The sequence below is a fragment of the Lithobates pipiens genome, unplaced genomic scaffold, assembly GCF_037356315.1.
Source record: "Lithobates pipiens isolate NorthernLeopardFrog02 unplaced genomic scaffold, aLitPip1_a1.2 Scaffold_8, whole genome shotgun sequence".
NCBI lineage: Eukaryota > Metazoa > Chordata > Amphibia > Anura > Ranidae > Lithobates > Lithobates pipiens.
In genome coordinates, this window is record NW_027507903.1 from 195,403,578 (window position 1) to 195,422,273 (window position 18,696).

Genomic DNA, 18,696 nt, shown 5'->3' on the forward strand with positions numbered 1-18,696 from the left:
AGGAAAAGCAATACATCACACAGGTGTCATTTTAGAACCAGATTGTAAGGCAGTGCAAAAACCCCAAGAACTTTTCTTTGCAGAAATAAGAGGGATACCAGCCAGCAGGCAGAACAGCAGAGGCTGTATATCAGGTATTTTGTAGTGATTTTCTTATAAGCTGTGAATAGCCCATGTAATTTGTTTTCCTACTATTCGGACTAAAGCCTGGTACACAGTTTTTTTCAATTCAACCCAGAGCCGCTGTACGAACGGACCAGACGTTAGTGCAGCCATCTCCCCCCGCTGAGCTGTTGTGCTCTGACAGGAGGACGGCGCACCCGCCAGAACACTCCGATCAGGGCTTTCAGCCATTGTCCGAGAGCGCCGATTGGGAGCCGGTCGGTTGCTGGTTTTCCAACATGCTCGTCGACAGAAGTTGGCCGGGCTGAATGTCAGCCGGGTTTTACTGAATCGTCCGATGTCGCCCGGCATTCGGCCTGTGTGTACAGGGCTATAGTCACAACAAACAGCTAAATAATAGGAGGGAAAAAGCCACCTGTCTATTTTTGCTCGTAATATTATGAGTACAATGCAAATAATCCCATTAAAAATGCATACTACAGTAATGGCCAAACTGAAGTCTTCTGCAGAGAAGATATTGATGTTAACTTCCAACATTAAAGTAAAGGCAAAACTATTTTTTTTTTTTTTAGTTTTGAATTGAGTGGAGAAGGATTAGAACACCTGTCAGACTTAAAAGGGTTTTAAAGATACATTTTTTTTTAAACAACAAACATTATACTTACCTCTTCTGTGCAAAGGTTTTGCACAGATTGGCCCCCGATCCTCCTTTTCTGGGGTCCCCCAATGGTGCTCCTGGCTCCTCCTCTTCTTGAGTGCTCCAATGGAGAGAAGCTTTCCATGGGGGCAATCGTGTGGCCGCACTCCCAAGTCCTGCTGCTGTGTCCATTTACACAAACATCAGGACTCGGCCCCGCCCCCCCGGGGGCCTGTGTCACTGGATTTGATTGACTACCCTCAATCTATCCAATGAGGACCAGAGACAGTGGCTGAAGCTGCTGTGCTCGTCCCTGGAACGATCGGGTTCAGGTAAGTAAAAGGGGGCTCTGGGGGGCTGCTGCACTAGAAGGTTTTTTACCTTAATGCATTGAATGCAGGATTTACAACCTCTTTAATTGCTGTCTGTGTCCCCATTATCTCTCCATTTCTCCTGTTTACCATTACCATTGAAAGTGAAAGTAAAAGAAAGTCCCAAATTTTGGGTTGTCCCCAGAAAAGAGGGGAACTTGTTCAATGAGGACTGATGACCTGGTGGTCCCCAAGAGATTTCCTTAATATGTAGGAATTTACTCTCACGTCCTTTTGGCTATGGGACAAAAAGTGAATGTAAATCTCCCCACTGGGACACAGATGGCAAAAATAAACCTTACAGGTGTTATAACCCTCCCTTACGCTATCCAAACTGAGAAAAAAAAATGGTTTTGCCTATAGTAATACTTTAAGGGAAAAGCTTGGTCATTTTTTTGATACACAGGCAATGCAACAGAAGAAACATGCCAAGTAAATTATTCATATTTCCAAAACAAACCTGTTGTCTCTACATCCTACTTATTTAGACTATTTCATATGCGGCAGAATCTGATTCTCTTAACAGGGGATCTGTTTGCTGATCCCCTGTTGAGCAGAGCAAGCAGACGCCGATAGGTCCATGTCAACTCGGTTTCTGCAGAGCAGACATGGACAGAGCCCACTCTGCTCTATAAGTGGCCAGGTATAAACAGGCCAGCGTTCAATTACAACCGGCTGCCCATAGATCTGATCTACCTAGATGGAGAGGGACAGATCCCCTTCTGTTTTTTTAGCAAATCAGATTGGAGGTAGGTGGGTGTAAATGAACTTTTGTCCATTTACACCCACCAGTCCATAGGGATACATGGACATTCGATTACGTTCACCTGAAAAACTGACAGGCGGACCTGATCAGATCACCCATGTGAAAGGGGCCTTAAATTAAGTATAAATAAATTCAAAACTTTCTGTTTTTGGATAGGGTGGAAAGCGATCAGAACACCTGCCGTGTTTCTTTTTCTGTGTCCCTGTTAGATAGATTTACCCCGTCTATTTTGTCCTGGTGACAATCATCACCAAGAGTGAAAGGAAGTCCCAAATTTTAGGTTATAATTACAATAAGAATAGGAGGGGTAATCTTGCAATGTGGAAACTAGTTCTAGTGACAGCCAGGGATTCCCTCTCACTTCTTGATTGCCTAATTGACAGGAAGTGAAGGGAAATCTCCCCAATGGGACACAAATGGCAAACAATTTATGGGGGTTTTAACCCTTCCTTATTATAGCCCAAAAAATTTAAAAACGTCCTTTGCTCTACTTTAACTTCAGCTTTCTGACAAGTTAAAAAATGTTCCTTTCTAAAGAGGGATTCCACCAAAAAAAAAATATTAAAAGCCAGCAGCTATAAATACTACAGCTGCTGACTTTTAATAAATGGACACTCACCTGTCCCGGGTTCCAGCGATGCCGGCAGCCGAGGCCGATCGATCGCTCGGCTCTCGGCTGCTGTAGTCACCATTCTAGGTGAGGGAATCAGGAAGTGAAGCGAATCGGCTTCACTTCCCGGTTCCCTACTGCGCATGCGCGAGCCGCGCCGCCCAATAGGAAATCTCCGCGCTGTCACTGGGACCCGTGTGTGTCCCAGCCACGGGAGTCTATGCCCGGAAGTGGGTGAAAATACCTGTCTTTGACAGGTATCTCCACCCCCTCCCCCCTGAAAGGTGTCAATTGTGACACCGGAGGGGGGGGGGGGGGGGATCCGATCAGCGGAGGTTCCACTTTAGGGTGGAATCCCGCTTTAATTTGAAGAAACGCTTAGCCCTGATGCTTGAGAGGTGGATATAGGGCTGCATGGGGAGGAAAGGAAGTGAAAGGGGGGTGGTTGAGAAAGGGACTACAGTGCTGCATGGGGGGAGAAGAGGTAGATGGCTGCAAGGGGGGGGGGAATGTAGATCTACAGAGAGGTTGATTTACTAAAGGCAAATATACTATGCATTGCAAGAGCACTTGCTCCAGAGTTTAGTAAAAGCTTTACTTTGCAAAGAATACTTCATCACATGCAAGGAAAAAAAAAAGAAGAAAAAAAACCACAGCATATGTGTTTGCACTGCACATGATAGGATGATAGAAATTAGCAAAGCTTCCCCTCAGATCTAGAATAAGTGCACAGTATATTTACCTTTAGAGGCAGTTCACACTGAGGCAGCACGACTTGCAGTGCGACTGCCTCAGGCGACCTGCACACGACAGCAGCGGCAACGTTCAAAACAACTTCTATATAGAAGTCAATGCATGTCGCCCCCAAAGTAGTGCAGGAACCTTTTTCTAAGTAGGAGCGACTTGAGTCACTCCTATTAGAACGATTCCATTGTACAGAACAGAACGCGACTTGTCAAGCGGCTAAGTCACCTGACAAGTCATCCCAGTGTGAACCGGCTCTTAGTAAAACAACCTCAGAATTTCATTATGGGGAAGTTTGACTATGGAGCTGCATGAGAAGGAAGGGTATATACTGTATAGGGTTACTTGCTTGAATGAGCTCTTTCCACAATGATCTGCCAGCATGATAAAATTAGTATTATTAAATTTAAATGTCATACTGCTGGCTATGCCAGGTGTGATTATGTTGAAGTCATCCCCACCATGAAACCATACAAAGAATCACTATATACTTTTACCCCTGTAAACCTTGCCATTCGGTTGACATTTCTATGGTATACTGCTGATTGGCAGGAATGATTTTCTACTACTTTGGGCGAAAAATGTTAAAGGGAGGTTATCATGTAGGTAGGAGATCAAGCTGAAGCTGTTTTTACCAAGAGGAGCTCACTATTTGCCAAGGCAATGTGTGGACAGGAACCATTTTGGTCTTGTAGTACTTTGGGGCATTGTTATGTTTTTTGATTAGCATGTTGCCAAAAGGTTCGCCAGCAATTCATTGCATGTATCTTAGGCCCCATATGTGACATTAGCCTAGAACCCCACATTCTGTTGAGACATCCCTGGCATACTATTCGTTTAAAGTCTTACCATATTGATGGTGTCTTGATTAGAACCTAGAAAGTCAACACACTGATGTAAGCCTACGTCCCAATGACATTTCCACTCGGCATTCACACAAGAACTGCACCTGAAAATCAAGAAATACGCCATGTAAATCAAATTCTAGGCAGAAAGCAATCTGATTTTGGCTACATAAATCAAAATGACTCACGGCACATTTTCAGAGATGTAAGCTGATTCTTTACAGTTATATAACTGATAGGAATAATTTGCAAAGAACACGATATTGTCGTCTTTTCTAAAGTGAAGAGTAATAGCAACATCCACAAAATCTGTAACAAAACAAATATTCAATTTAAAAAAGATTTTAGGACAAGTTACTTAAATGTATGTTTTTAACTTTTTGAAATTCTCGAGCAAAAAAACAAAAAAAACAAAAATGTATTTCAAATTCTTCAGTCAACATTACCTTGTCCACGTTTTGTAGATGGAACCGTTTGTAGACGTGGACATGAAATGCTTCCATCCTCATCCAATATGGCTGGCTGAACATTTCCTCCAAAATCACATATAAGCTTATCACCCTCATGGAGGTTTATTGGTGGCACCACAGTTAATTTAACCTGGATAGACAATTAATTAGCATTTGCTCTGCTGACAGTCATAAAATTTTAAACTTGAGGATTTTGAACAATAAAGCGACAACGTTTTTAGCAAGCACTTCTCATGTTTAGCTTCTCTCTCCCTGTCACTATTACCGCCTTTCAAAATTACATTCAGGAATTGCTTTGTATTACACAGCAGAGTGACTCATAATGTAGCTGCTGTATGTAAAATGATACTTGCAGACAGTCTGCACGTTTCATTATATTGTGCATAATTAGAAAAAAATAAAAGTCCCCCCCCCCCCACCCCATATTTGCAAATAACGTTAACATGCTTTGTACCCAAAACATTTCAACAACCCTTTAAACAGTATATATTAAATAAAATATATACTTTTTTTTTTTATAAAATGAACACTGGTCAAAACAGAAAAAAAAAAAATACAATTTTCCTTATTAATATATTTTAATATATTTTATTTTATAGATTGCATAGAAAATGTAATCTTTTGCTAAACAATAATTGTCAGAAAAAAAAAGAAAAAAAAGAAATTAAACTTTTTTTATCCCAAGTAACATTAAAAGAAAAGTAAATATTGCTTTGCTCCATAAAGGATACAGTGCCTTTAAAAATATTCATACCCCTTGACATTTTTCACAGTTTGTTATGTTACAACCAAAAACGTAAATGTATTTTATTGGTGATTTTATGTGATAGACCAACACAAAGTGGCACATAATTGTGAAGTGAAAGCAAAATGATAAAAGGTTTTCAAAATGTTTACAAATATCTGAAAAGTATAGCATGCATTTGTATTCAGCCCCCTTTACTCTAAACCCCATAACTAAAATCTAGTGTAAAAAATTGCCTTCAAAAGTCACCCAATTAATAATTAGAGTCCACCTATGTAATGTAATCTCAGTATAAGGCTGGGTTCATACTGGTAAGAAAAGCGCTCGGATATTGGGAGCTCATGTCGCATGACATGTGATAATCAACTTGTGTCGGTCCAGTTACGATGGCTCTCATAGGGAAACCTATGAGAGCCATCTTAACTGGTCCGACACAGTCAATCCAACTTTGAAAATGCTCCCTGCACTAATTTGGTCCGACTTTGATCCTACTTCAGCCCATTGAATATCACTGAAGTCGGATCAAAGTCAGATTGCGGTCTTAACTGATCCGACACCACACCAAATAAAAAAAAAAAAAAAACACGACGACATGGGTTCCCCCTCCTGAACAGTACCAGGCGCATGCCCTCAACATGGCGAGTGGTGCTTTGGGGCAGGGGGGCGGTGACATGATAAGGGAAGGGCCTTCGGGTGACGTCAGCCTGTGAGCTCACCCCATGCCAATGTAAGTAGTGGCACATCACACACCCAGCATTAGAGTGGGAGAGAGCGTTGAGTCAACATCGGAAGAACAGTGGGAAAAGACCTGGCAAAGGAGCGAGACAACCCGGCAGAGGCAGAAGACAATGGAAAGAGGGAAAAAAAACAGGAAGGGCTAGAAGACATCAGCGGAGAAATCAGAAGCGATGCTGGAGCTGCCTTAATAAATTACTTTAAAAACCTTTGTACTGCGATTTATTTTTGACACTTATTTTTAGGTGAATGGGTAGGGGTACAAGGCCCCCCCTTTCTCAAAGCACCCCCCCCCCCATGTTGAGGGCATGCTGCCTGGTATGGTTCAGGAGGGGGGGGGGTTCGTTTGTCCCCACACCCTTTCCTGACCTGCCAGGCTTTGTGCTCGGAGTGGTGGACACTCAACGGTTGGTAAGGTGGATGAGCCTGGCAGTGGCATTCATGATAGACTGAAGAGGGGATAGCTTGCAGAGAGGTGGGCCAATGAGGAGGGAGTTGCAATAGTCAAGCCGAGAGATAAGGGAGTGAAAAAGTTGCTTAGTGGTCTCAATGGTTAGAAAGAGGAATATTTTGGAGCAGTTTCATTAATTTTCACTAAGAAACAGGAATATACACAAAGAAATTATTAAACGAACGCCATTGTGCAATACATGCTTAGCACAAAAGTATATTTTGTTCTGTTTTAGACAAATGTTCTGTTTTCCTAAAACAAAGTTTCTGTACTTTTGCTTTAATAATGCTAAAGTGCATCTTTAGAAGCAAGACTCTATGGAAACAAACTTTGGTGCCTATAGTATGGCAAGAATTGGGAAATCATGACAACATACTTACATCAACAAGTTCATTAATACTCATATTACTTGGGCTGGCACTTTCAATTTTCATACAAACACCTCCAGGACTCCAGAGCCAATGGTTTGGATCATTAGCTCGCGCACAATCCGCCTTTCTTAAACATCTGAAAATAGTTGAACAGCACGAAACAGAAAATGGTAACTATTTTAATAACAACAGTAATAATGCAATATAATCATTACTGTACAGTATGGTCACAAGCATTTGCACACACCAACAAGCAGTTTGTTTTAATAAACATCAAATTAAAAGGCAAGGATTAGAAGCAACAAGATCCCATCTTTCTTCCTGCAGCTTGCATTTGTCTACATTGAAGTTACATACAGTGTGGAAAATATTTGATCCCCTTCAGAATTTATAAGTTTTCCCACTTACAAAGAAATTAAGGGTCTATAATTGTTATCAAAGGTGTATTTTAAATAATAGAGACAGAATTTCAACCAAAATTCCAGAAAAAAAAAAACTAATGTTATAAATTGAGTTGCAGTTCAATGAGTAAAATAAGTATTTGATCCCCCCACCAACCACAATAATTCTGGCTCCCACAGACTACAGCTACAGTATGTGCTCATGTGGTACACAGATTAGTCCTGTCAATTTTAGTAGGTGCTTCCAACAGTAACTCATTATGTGTGTAAAAGATACATGTCCACAGAATCTCTTCCTTCCATTCAAACCTTACCATCAATGGGCAAGACCAAAGAGCTGTCAAAGGACGTTTACAACATTGTAGACCTGCACAAGGCTGGAATGGACTTCAAGACCATCAACAAGAAGCTTGGTGAGAAGGAGACAAATGTTCACAAATGGAAGAAATACAAAATAACCAAATCGCCCTCGGTCTGGAGCTCCATGCAGGTTAAACACGGAAGGCGCTTGTGAATGATCTTAAGGCAGTTGAGATCAGTCACCAAACAAACCATTGGTAACACAATACGCTGCCATTTATTTTAATCCTGCAGCACATGCAAGGGCCTCCTCCTCAAAGGCACATGTACAGGCCCATCTGAACTTTGCCAATGAACATCTAAATGATTCAAAGAAGTATTGGGAGAAAGTGCTGCGGTCAGAGGAGACCAAAATTGAGCACTCTGGCATTAAAGTTAATAAACCCTCAATATTTTTCACCTTAATGCATTCTATGCATTAAGGTAAAAAAAACCTTTAGTGCAGCAGACCTATTTTACTTACCCGAGCCTGGTCTTTCCTGCGACAGGGACAAGCACACCAGCTTCAGCTTGTGTCTCAGGCCCTCTCATTGGACAGATTGATACCATTGGCTCCTGCTGCTGTCAATCGAATCCAATGATGCGGGAGAAGGGGGGCAGAGCCGAGTTCTGCTGTCTGTGTCAATAGATGCAGCAGCAGGACACAGGGGCACGCCCGCATGAGTGCCCAGAAGGAGAGCTCTTCTCCAACGGGGAACTTGGGAAGCGGAGAATTGGGGCCACTCTGTGCAAAACCAACTGCACATAGGAGGTAAGTACCACGTTTGTTCATTTTTTTGTTTTTTAAACACAGGTTTAGTTATCCTTTAACTTAACTAGCCTTGTTTGGAGGAAGAAAAATGCAAATGTAAAGACCATGACTCTAAGACATTTAACCCTACAATCAAGCACGGAGGTGGAAACATTATGCTTTGGGGCAGGTTCTCTGCTAAAGGTACAGACCGACTTTTACACTATTGTGGGCCAAAACATAGCGCCAAGGCAACAAAGGAGTGGCTTAAGAAGAAGCACATATAGGCCTAGCCAGTCTCCAGACCTTAATCCTATAGAAAATTTATGAAGGGAGCTGAAACTTCAAGTTGCCAAGCAACAGCCAGGAAACCTTAAGGATTTAAAGAAGATCTGTAAAAAAGAGTGGATCAAAATCCCTCCTGAGATGTGTGCAAACCTGGCAACCAACTACGTCGTCTTACCTCTATGCTTGCCAATAAGGGTTTCTCCACCAAGTACCAAGTCATGGTTTGCATGAGGAGCAAATACTTTTTTTACTCACTGAACTGCAACTCCGTTTATAACATTTGTTCATGTGTTTTTTCTGGATTTTTGGCTGATATTCTGTCTGTATCATTTAAAATACACCTATGATAATTATTGACGCTTCATTTCTTTGTAAGTAGGAAAACTCAGAAAACATGCAGGGGATCAAATAATTATTTTTTCCAATGTAAATGAATCTCATTTAAGGAGTTTAAACAATCTTACGTACTTTCCTTCTACGACACACCATCCACAGTAGGGATCTCTGGCCTGAATACATTCATTGCAGTCTAAATGCCGTTCACATTCCTGAACAGGAACACGATGCACCTATGTATAAAAAAAATAAAGCACTTAATAAATCTTGTCTATAGATTCCAAAGACATGTGCTTAGATTTTGAATACGATTGCGTTTCTGAAGCTTAATGGGAAAGATTAAAAATCTCATTCACATTTCTATTGCTGTTTTCTACAGTAGTAATTATATATAAACAAGAGGAGGACAAAAACGGTAATAATAAAAAAAAAACATCTCTTTCAAGAAAATATGGAGTATGTAATGAGTAAACTCTCGTTCTAAAATGCTATTTGCAGGGGCAGCAACCCCATAGCACCTATAAAAAAAAAAAAAAATGAAGAAATAAGAAAAGGAAAGCTATGGGGTTGCTTTACTATAAGTGAAAAGTGCAAAATGTGGTGCAGATTTGTATAGCAACCAAAGAGCTTTTTTGGTCAAAGCTTAATTGAAGAAGCTGAAGTTAGAAGCTGATTTGCTGCCTTGCACAGCTACACCAGATTTTGCACTCTCCAGTTTTAGTAAATCAACCCCTATGTGTTCAAGCATACTGCCTGCAAGTGTTGCCATTGCCCCTCTGTTGGATGCAGTGATCTCCTGCCCCACAGATAAATGATCATAGAGGCTATTGTTGCTTGCTACGATGCTTTCTGGGAGTCGTCATACTGGCCCTGACACATGCTGGTTATCACTACTGGCACCTACACCAGAATTTCTTGTGTACCCCCAGGCTCTATTTTGTTTAATCTACAGCGAAACAAAAGGGGGGAAAAAGTGGCACAATAGAAGCCATATCATGAGAAGCATAACCCACTTTATTGACCTTGCTTACAACTTAGGCTTCCCAGAAAAAGCAACTAATTTTTCTTCTCAATACTTTCACTCCTAATTCTTTTCAAATGTTTGCCAGTATAGTTTTATTTTTATGCCCACTAATACCAATTATAGAATAGATTTTTGCACTGTAAGGGGCATTGTTGCATACTTCTGACCACTGCACTCTGTATGCTTTAATGTGCCCAAAGAGGCTACAGACTGATATTACACTGTGAATGGTCTTGATATAACAGTGTATATTTCATATGTCTTTTATCATAAGTCATTTGAGTGTTGGCACTTCGCTCCCCGTCTTTTACTACCAACACAATACCCCCCTTTGAGCCATTCCTGGCCAGTTGTCTGGCTCTCATGGCGATCCAATGGCTTTAAAGAGGAGCTCCAGGCTTCTGCAGAAAAAAATGTAAAAAATTCAGCAACTACAAATACTGTAGCTGCTGACTTTTATTAGGACACCCACCTGTCTCCCTGATTGGGCCTGCGGTGGGGGGGGGGGGGGGGGGGAGGGGGGGTAGGAAAGTCAGAGTTTTTCCATGGCTGTGGTTTTGAAAGGTACCCGCTCTCACTATAAACCCCCCCAAAAGGTGCCCAATGTGGCAGCAGAGGGGATAGGGGGAGGCAGACAAGCAGAGCTTTTTCTTTTGGGTGGGGCTCCGCTTTAACCTTTTTTTTTTTAATGTTTAAGAATGATCCATAATAAGTAGACAGATCAGGAGTTCTGACTTGACTCCAATATTGAGATACTGACCTAAAACAAGCATAGAAATGGCAAAGAAGGAAGCCAGAGACAGACAATTAGGGCCATATTTATAATATGATAGTGAGTGGATATCAATCTCTACAGGACATTGCAGTAAATACTCCTTACACAAATGTCAGTTTTGTTTTGCGTGTTCTCTGCAGAACGCTGCTGGGAACACTCTCGGATAGGAGGAGCGCCCTGTCACATGTGTGTTGAAGTTATGTGACAAGTGACACTTTTTCCCATTCAATAATATGAATGGGTCATTGTTTATGTCGTTCCACAAGTGAAATTGAAAGAACATTTGTAAAGCACAATACTGTGAAGGATTTTTCTTTAAAAGCAATAGTATGCTCCATACCACTGCTTTATGAATTTGCCCTTAGCCACTGCAATGGCAGCTCCTTTACCTCTCTAAGCATAGGGTTCCTTTAAAAACAGTTTGGGATAGGGTTCCACTTTACCTGAATGACCCAAAAGAAGGACAATCGGTTGACCACATACCTTTTTTTTGGTCATTACATAAAGATGTTCCTTGGCAGCATCAAAAACCATTCCATTCTTCACGCTACTTGTGGTAGGAAAGGGCACTGTCCTGTACTCATTTGCAGAGATCCCTAGATAAGCCTACAAAAAAAAAAAAAGAAACAAAAGTTGGGTCAAGAACAACAAACAAGTGAAATGATTGCCTCAGCAATATGATCCCAATCGTCATCAATTTAGGATATTCTGAACCATGAAAGTAATTTCAAACAGAGAGAACTCGCCATTTTAATCATGAAACTCTATGTCCACCCAGACTTGGTTATGGATAGAGTAAAGACAGATAAGATTAAAGAGAAAAATATTTCCACTCTGCCTGTAACTACAGGGATAAGGGTACTAGTTGCAGCAAGAGCATATTTTATAGTGGTTGCTTTCAGTATGGTCAGGTTAGCATTTAGGACTTTATTTCATATGTGTTTACATTCTGTAACCACTTTGATTTTTCCAGTACTTCTTATATATTATTGCTATTTCTATCACTCAGCGCAACACCATCTATTGGTTTTTATCCTAAAGATGGATTAGACCATCTTTTTTTTGTCCTGCTGAAAAAGTGGTATCAGAGAAGAAATGAGGGAAACTCAACAGAAACGTCTTGTCTGATGAACCATTGGGGCATTTACATGACTGGAGCAGACAGAATTTGGAACATTTGAGCATGGCGACTAATCAACTTCTAGCCTCAGCTTGTTCAATTAAGCTTTGAAAATGAAAGACAGAAGCTGATGCCATACACATCTACTAGTTGCTTCAGTTAGAATAAATTCCCCTAAATGCCAACAGGAAGTGGAGAGAACTCTCTCTAACGGAGCCCTGGATAACATTAGAAACATGAAGGGAGTTCTAATCCTCCAGGCTCTATCCAAAACTAGAAAAAAGTTTCTGGCTTGACATATACTTTAAGGTAGTGTGAAGGTTTAATTTAGAAGACAACAGCTATACAGCCATTATTAAATGGCGGTAGTACAAACATACTGCAAAGAGTATAGTTGAATAAAAAATCCCAGTGTCTTGTCATATACATTGTGGATAGGTTCCTGTAAAAGAACTTGTCACTGATTGACCTAATACCCCAGTGTTTCTGGCATAAAGATGGCTATAAGCTGCATACCGCACACTCTGCCAACAGTATTCTATGTTTAGAACTTAGCACACAGGAGCATTGTGCAGTGTGTGGGATGAAAGGAATATCTGCATAATTATTGTTTTCACTTTCTCCCTCAGGGACCTCAAAGAAATCTAATGCAAGATAAATAACAACTTATTGCATTTTAGGCACAGTCCTCTGAGTATTTATCTCACAGCTTACAAAATTAATGGATCCAGACGTATACTATATGATAGCGACAGAGAACAATAATCCATACACAATATCACACATAGGAAACAGTAACTGATTAAAAAAAATATACATGTGTCTACACAATTTTGACTGCGGTTCACTGAGACATTGGTGACCATTAATCAGGCACCAGAGTCCAGAAGGGAGTACTTCTCTAAAGGCTTTAATCTCCTTAGGCCGGTAAAATTGTCTTGTACAACTTTCAACAAACCTAAACACATTGTATGTAGTCAGGCAGGCCCGTGCACTACATAGTTGAAGGTAAATCAAAAGAAAATTGTATACTGTATGGCCACCCTTACCCTAGTTTTAGGGGCAAACACCAGTGGCGGCCCGCCCATAGGGGGCGCCCGGGCGCCGCCCCCCCCTCTCCCTAGGTGTAAAAAAAAAAAAAAAGTAACCGACATCAACCCATGTGACCAACCCATGTGACACCGCCCCATTGTCCCTATATAAGTGGCAGCGCAGCGCGTCCCTGGCATTCCGGCCAGGGAGATCGTCGAGGCAACATCTCCTGGAGAAGGAGAAGGAGAAGGAGAAGGAGAAGGAGAAGAAGAAGAAGAAGAAGAAGAACGGGTGGCGGCAGAAGACCGGGCCACCGCCTCTAAAAGAGCTATAAGAAGGCGCGGTGGCCCGGCAGAAGAACCGAAGAGGGGGACAAGACCCCCGAAGTCGGGAGAAGAGGCCGGCGGCGAGGAAGAAAGCCGGACTCCTCCACTAGCAAAAGAGCTACAAGAAGATAGCGGAGGAGTCCGGCGAGAAGACCCCCGAAGACGGAAGACCCCCGGAGCTGTGCAATAAAATATTTTAACCCTGTGTTGTGTTTTTTTTTTTGTACTTTTTTTCACAGGTGAATGGGTAGGGGTACATTGTACCCCATACTCCTTCACATAGGGTGGGGGGCCGGTATCCGGGGCCCCCTTATTAAAGGGGGCTCCCGGATTCCGATAAGCCCCCCGCCCGCAGACCCCGACAACCAACGGCCAGGGTTGTCGGGAAGAGGCCCTTGTCCTCATCAACATGGGGACAAGGTGCTTTGGGGTGGGGGGGCCGCACGCCCCCCCTCCCCCAAGGCACCCCCCCCATGTTGAGGGCACGCGGCCTGGTACGGCTCAGTAGGGGGGGGCGCCCGCTCGTCCCCACCCACTTTCCTGGCCGGCCGGGTAGCGTGCTCGGATAAGGGTCTGGTGTGGATCTGGGGGGGACCCCCACGCCGTTTTTTCGGCGTAGGGGGTTCCCCTTGGAATCCATACCAGACCTAAGGGCCTGGTATGCTCTCGGAGGGGGAACCCACGTCAATTTTTTTTTCAGATTACATAAGGGGCGTGTTTTATGAGAAGTGGGAGGGGTCAAAATGATGGGCGGGGTCATGATGGGCGGGGTCTGGCGCCCCCCCATCCAAAAACTTCACCAGCCGCCACTGGCAAACACACTAACACCCCTTTCACACCACGGCGTTTTGCAGGCGCTATAGCGTTAGAAATAGCGCCTGCAATCCGCCCTAAAGAAGCTGCACCATTGTTTGTAGTGTGAAAGCCCAGAGGGCTTTCACACTACAGCGGTGCGCTGGCAGGACGTCAGAAAAAAGTCCTGCCAGCAGCTTCTTTGGAGCGGTGAAGGAACGGTGTGTTTACCGCTCCTCCACCACTGCTCCCCATTGAAATCAATGGGGCAGCGCTGTAATGCCGCCGGCAAAACGCCAATATTGCGGCGTATTGCCGGCGGTTTTAACCCTTTTGCGGCCGCTAGCGGGGGGTAAAACGCCCCCACTAGCGGCCGAATCCGGCAGTAAAACGCCGCTAAAAAATAGCGGCGTTTTACCACCGACGCAACGGGCAGTGTGGTGTGAAAGGGGTCTAAGACATTTTATAATATTACATATTTATAACATTAACATAATACAGTCATCAGAAGTGAAAGTAAAAGAAAATCCCACATTTTGGGTTGTCCCAGAACAGTAATAGAGGGGAAATCTTCCAATGGAGACACTAAACCTGGTGACCTTACTTCCTGTTTTGGCTATGAGAGAGGAAATTAAGGTAAGTCTCCCCAATGTGAGAGACATATCTTTTTTTTTTTTTTTTAAGCTAACGGGTTATATCCATTCCTAACGCTATCCAAAATGAAAAACGGATTTTTGCCTATATTTCTACTTTAAGTTCGAATGGTGAAGGGGAGAGTGAACACAAATATGCTTCACTATTTCAAACACTATCAATGGAGATCACTGAATGGTGTGGAGGCACTATTATATTATTAATGTTTTTTTTTTATTCATATTTATTCAGTCTTTTCATCAGTTAATAAGAGCTTTGATTTTTTTTTTTTTTTTTTTGTTTTTTAGGCATATTGCTTAAATGAACATTAGTTAATATTGTTTGTCAGTAGAGTATTATATGATTCAAATAGAATGGGGGCAAGGACATGCACTGGAGATCACATAGGCAGTTAGGCACACACCTAAAGTAACCAAAAGCACTGCAGGAGGAGTTTCAATATAGGAGGAGCCCATAGGAATCCATGCCATCCTAGGATTAGGCGACGCTTCTCCCATCATATGGATACCAATCATTTTGCCCTGTGACATATTTGCAAATATTCTTCAATACCAAACAACTCTCGCATAATGTGTCTTACCTAACTCACAGCAGGTACTGTACCTTTACAATGAATGTCCTCAATCTCCATTAGACCTATGTTATTTATCTTTGATGCCTTTTTGTTAATGTTCCTACTTCGAGCATCGCTAAGACAGATGATTATATCTTTGCTATCCTGATGTGTAAATGCTTTTATTGTCATGTGAAAATAATAAAAATATATTGAACGAGAAAAAAAAAAAAAACACACACATGCCAAGTGCTCATTGTATATTGTATTACAAATCCTAAAACACACCTCTACATCAAATGAGAATAGAAACCACCTGTCTCTAGCCACTGCTAGAGTGGCATAAACCCAGAAAGGGGAATGATATGCCACCCATGCTCCTGCAGTAAACCACTGGGACCAGCACCCCTCTGTACAGCATGATGTCAATGCAAAGACTCCTCCTTACACATTACATTAATGTAGACTTCATAACGGGTGCTGGTCCTGGTGGCTTACTGCAAGAACATAGGCGGCATATCCCCATCCTCTCTGGGTTAATGCTACATAAACTACAGAGTCACAGGCGGATTCTATTCTCAACTGATGTAAGTGCATTGGAATTTTTAAGATTTTTAATAAAAATATACAGTGAGCACTAGGCCTTGCACTCTGCAGTGTTGAGCATCATGGGAAATGTAGTTCCAAAACATCTGGGGTTCCGAAAGGTTCACTATCACTGCCTTGGGGAATTTAAAGACCTCCTATAACCAAGAAGACCAACAGGCCGAGTGAGTGCACACCTATCGCCACTTCGCAAATTGAGTGGTGTGTTGCACAAGATATTAAGTGATATCACATAAAGAAAACACGTAGTGGATTTGAACTGAAGCACATTTTGTCACATCTGTGTGGATTGCTTTCACTTCATGTTTATATATAAAGCGTGAGGACTGTTTCATTCTATGCAATTTTGTTTATAAATGTTTAATGGAAAAAAAAAATTTTTTACCTGCAAAAATGTGCTTTTTTGGTTTGGAGGGTGAACGTATCCTTTAGGTCGCTATTGTATTAGAACGATTTGTAAAGTTTGTGTGGAGAGTGGTTTTGTACGCAAGTTATTTATATGGTGATATTTAATTTTTTTGGTCTTTTTTTTTTAGGGTGATAGCACTGCGCTTCAATAGCTTATAAATATTCTTTATCATTGTAAATATAGTGATTATGTATTAATAGTCATTATAATAGGATGTTGTTTATATAACAGTGCAATGGTGGTCAACATTCCTGACATGAGGGGCTTCAAATGCGGTCCTACGCATCACCCACGGGCCACACATGAAAGTCAGGGAACAGCAATTATGAGAGATGGTAGACACAAACAGGCAAGGGCAGGGTGGGCTGGGGGCCGGATTGGTAATTCCCCACCCAGGCCGCCCTAAATGATGTTCAAAACAACCATTTTTTTCCCTTCTCTAGGAAGTCAGGGTGGGGCCTGGGGGCACAGTTGCGACGGCCGGACGGTCGCTGTTGCATTCCGAGAGTTGAAGACCGGGCTCAAGGAAAGAGCACAGAGGAAATTACAACTCCTGGAGAGTGGAATCTTGGAGGCAGGGTACGTCAGGGAGTCGAGACGCACATAATGCTGTCGGCAAGCCCAGAAGCAATCGGATGTGGCCACATACTGGGCAGGAAGTCGGGTAAGGGCTGGATGGCCCCCACTCGTCTCTATGCACTTGGAGGACCGGAATGACTTTGAACGTTACTTCTGGTTCTTGGGCATAAACAATGACATTCAGATGCTACAGATTACACTGAAAAAAGTTTCTCCAACCAAACTTTTACACTATGGCTATGGCACAAAGGCTTACACTATGCACAGAGTAAAAAATGCATTACATGCTTTAAAGTGCATTATTTTAAGACCGTTTATTCATTCTAAACAGGTTGACAATGCATTTTAACACACAAACATAACTTTTGTTCAATAGCAGCACAAGCCAGGTTTTTTGGGGTGCATGGCAGTGCAGGAGCTTTGCCTGCTACTATGGCAGTGGGAAGGTGCCATAAAAAAATTACCAGCACTGCAGCATGCATGGTAAACCATGCATTCCCATACAGCAATAACCTAAATGGGTCCTAATGCCACGTACACACGATCGAATTGTCCGGCGTACTTAGTCCAGCGGATAGTCCGACGGACTTTCTACCGAACTGACTTGGCCACACACGGACACACAGAAAGTCCGGCGTTTGCTAGCTCGATGACATACAGCACGTACGACGGGACTAGAAAAAGGAAGTTCAATAACCAGTAGCCAATAGCTTCCTTCTTGTACTTGCTTCTGAGCATGCGTCATTCTTAGTCCGCCGGACTAGCATACTCCCGAACGTATTGTCCGCTGAAAACCCAAGTCCGGCGGAAAGATTTGACTGCAAAACTACTTTTTAAGTCTGCCGGACTTTACGCTGAGAAAGTCCGCTGAAGCCCACACGCGATCGGATTGTCCGGTGAAATGCGTTTCGGCGGACTAAGTACAACGGACAATTCGATCGTGTGTACGCGGCATAAGAGTGACCAAGAAAGGCAGATATGAAACCTGAGATGTAATTTCATTCTTTACTTTACTACAGGGAAGAGTCATCACAGCTCCCAGGGAGATTTTCCAACAAAGGGACTAAAAATCTGGAATAGCTCAATTATCACAAGTGATCCTTGATATAAACATACTCACCTTTATGCAACAGTATATGTGATGCTGCAGCTGTCCCACGTTGGCTCTTAGTCCAAGAAATTGGTGTTCACGTAATTGCCAATTGCTCAGTCTGCTCCAAACAGAGAGAAGCGACTACTGGACTGTGGAGGGGGTGGATGTAGCTGACTCTGGCTCTCAGCCATGTGCTGAAAGGCAGAGCCAGCTGTCCTTTGTCAGTAGGCAGGAGCCTGACAAAATTGTTAGGACCCTTCCCAAGCCTGGCGCAGCTCTGCCCCGTCAGCTGATAGCAGGCAGTAGCCCGCCATCAGCTGACTCTGGATCACAAGACAAGACAAAAATAAATGTACTCCCAAAAAACCTTAAAACTTTGGCCATACTCCTCTTTTGAAGGTCACCTTAAGGCTGGGTTCACACTGCTGCGGGGGGAGATCCGGATGTGATTCGCACCGCAAATCACATCCGATCTCCGTAGCGATGCGAGTTCAGCCATACAGATAGTATGGCTGAATTCGCAGCGCTCCCGCAGCAAACTCGCACGGGACCTTTTTTTGGTCCGCAACAGAATCGGATCGCATGGGTGTTCACACCATGCGATCCGATTCCTGTGCGAGTCGGCAGATCGCACTGCGATATGCGGACGGATCTGGGGGTGTCATTAACATAACATTGACACTCCCAGCCGTCCGCATAGGGCAGTGTGAACTGCCGGCGGGAGGTGTGCGATGCGGGAAAACGCAGCGG

At 42.8% G+C, this 18,696-nt stretch overlaps 1 protein-coding gene across 5 annotated transcripts in view; it reads right to left on the bottom strand.

The window, feature by feature from the left end:
• The window catches only part of PLXNB2 (plexin B2), a 342,174-nt gene that overhangs the window by 119,458 nt on the left and 204,020 nt on the right, over nucleotides 1-18,696 (bottom strand). For all 5 annotated transcript variants that reach the window (XM_077474007.1, XM_077474008.1, XM_077474006.1 and 2 more), the window contains 6 exons: nucleotides 11,266-11,388; nucleotides 9,116-9,216; nucleotides 6,878-7,004; nucleotides 4,543-4,696; nucleotides 4,285-4,405; nucleotides 4,101-4,200 (listed from right to left, as the gene is read on the bottom strand). In XM_077474007.1, coding sequence (XP_077330133.1) covers nucleotides 4,101-4,200; nucleotides 4,285-4,405; nucleotides 4,543-4,696; nucleotides 6,878-7,004; nucleotides 9,116-9,216; nucleotides 11,266-11,388 — 726 coding nt within the window. The remainder of the gene's footprint in view (nucleotides 1-4,100; nucleotides 4,201-4,284; nucleotides 4,406-4,542; nucleotides 4,697-6,877; nucleotides 7,005-9,115; nucleotides 9,217-11,265; nucleotides 11,389-18,696) is intronic.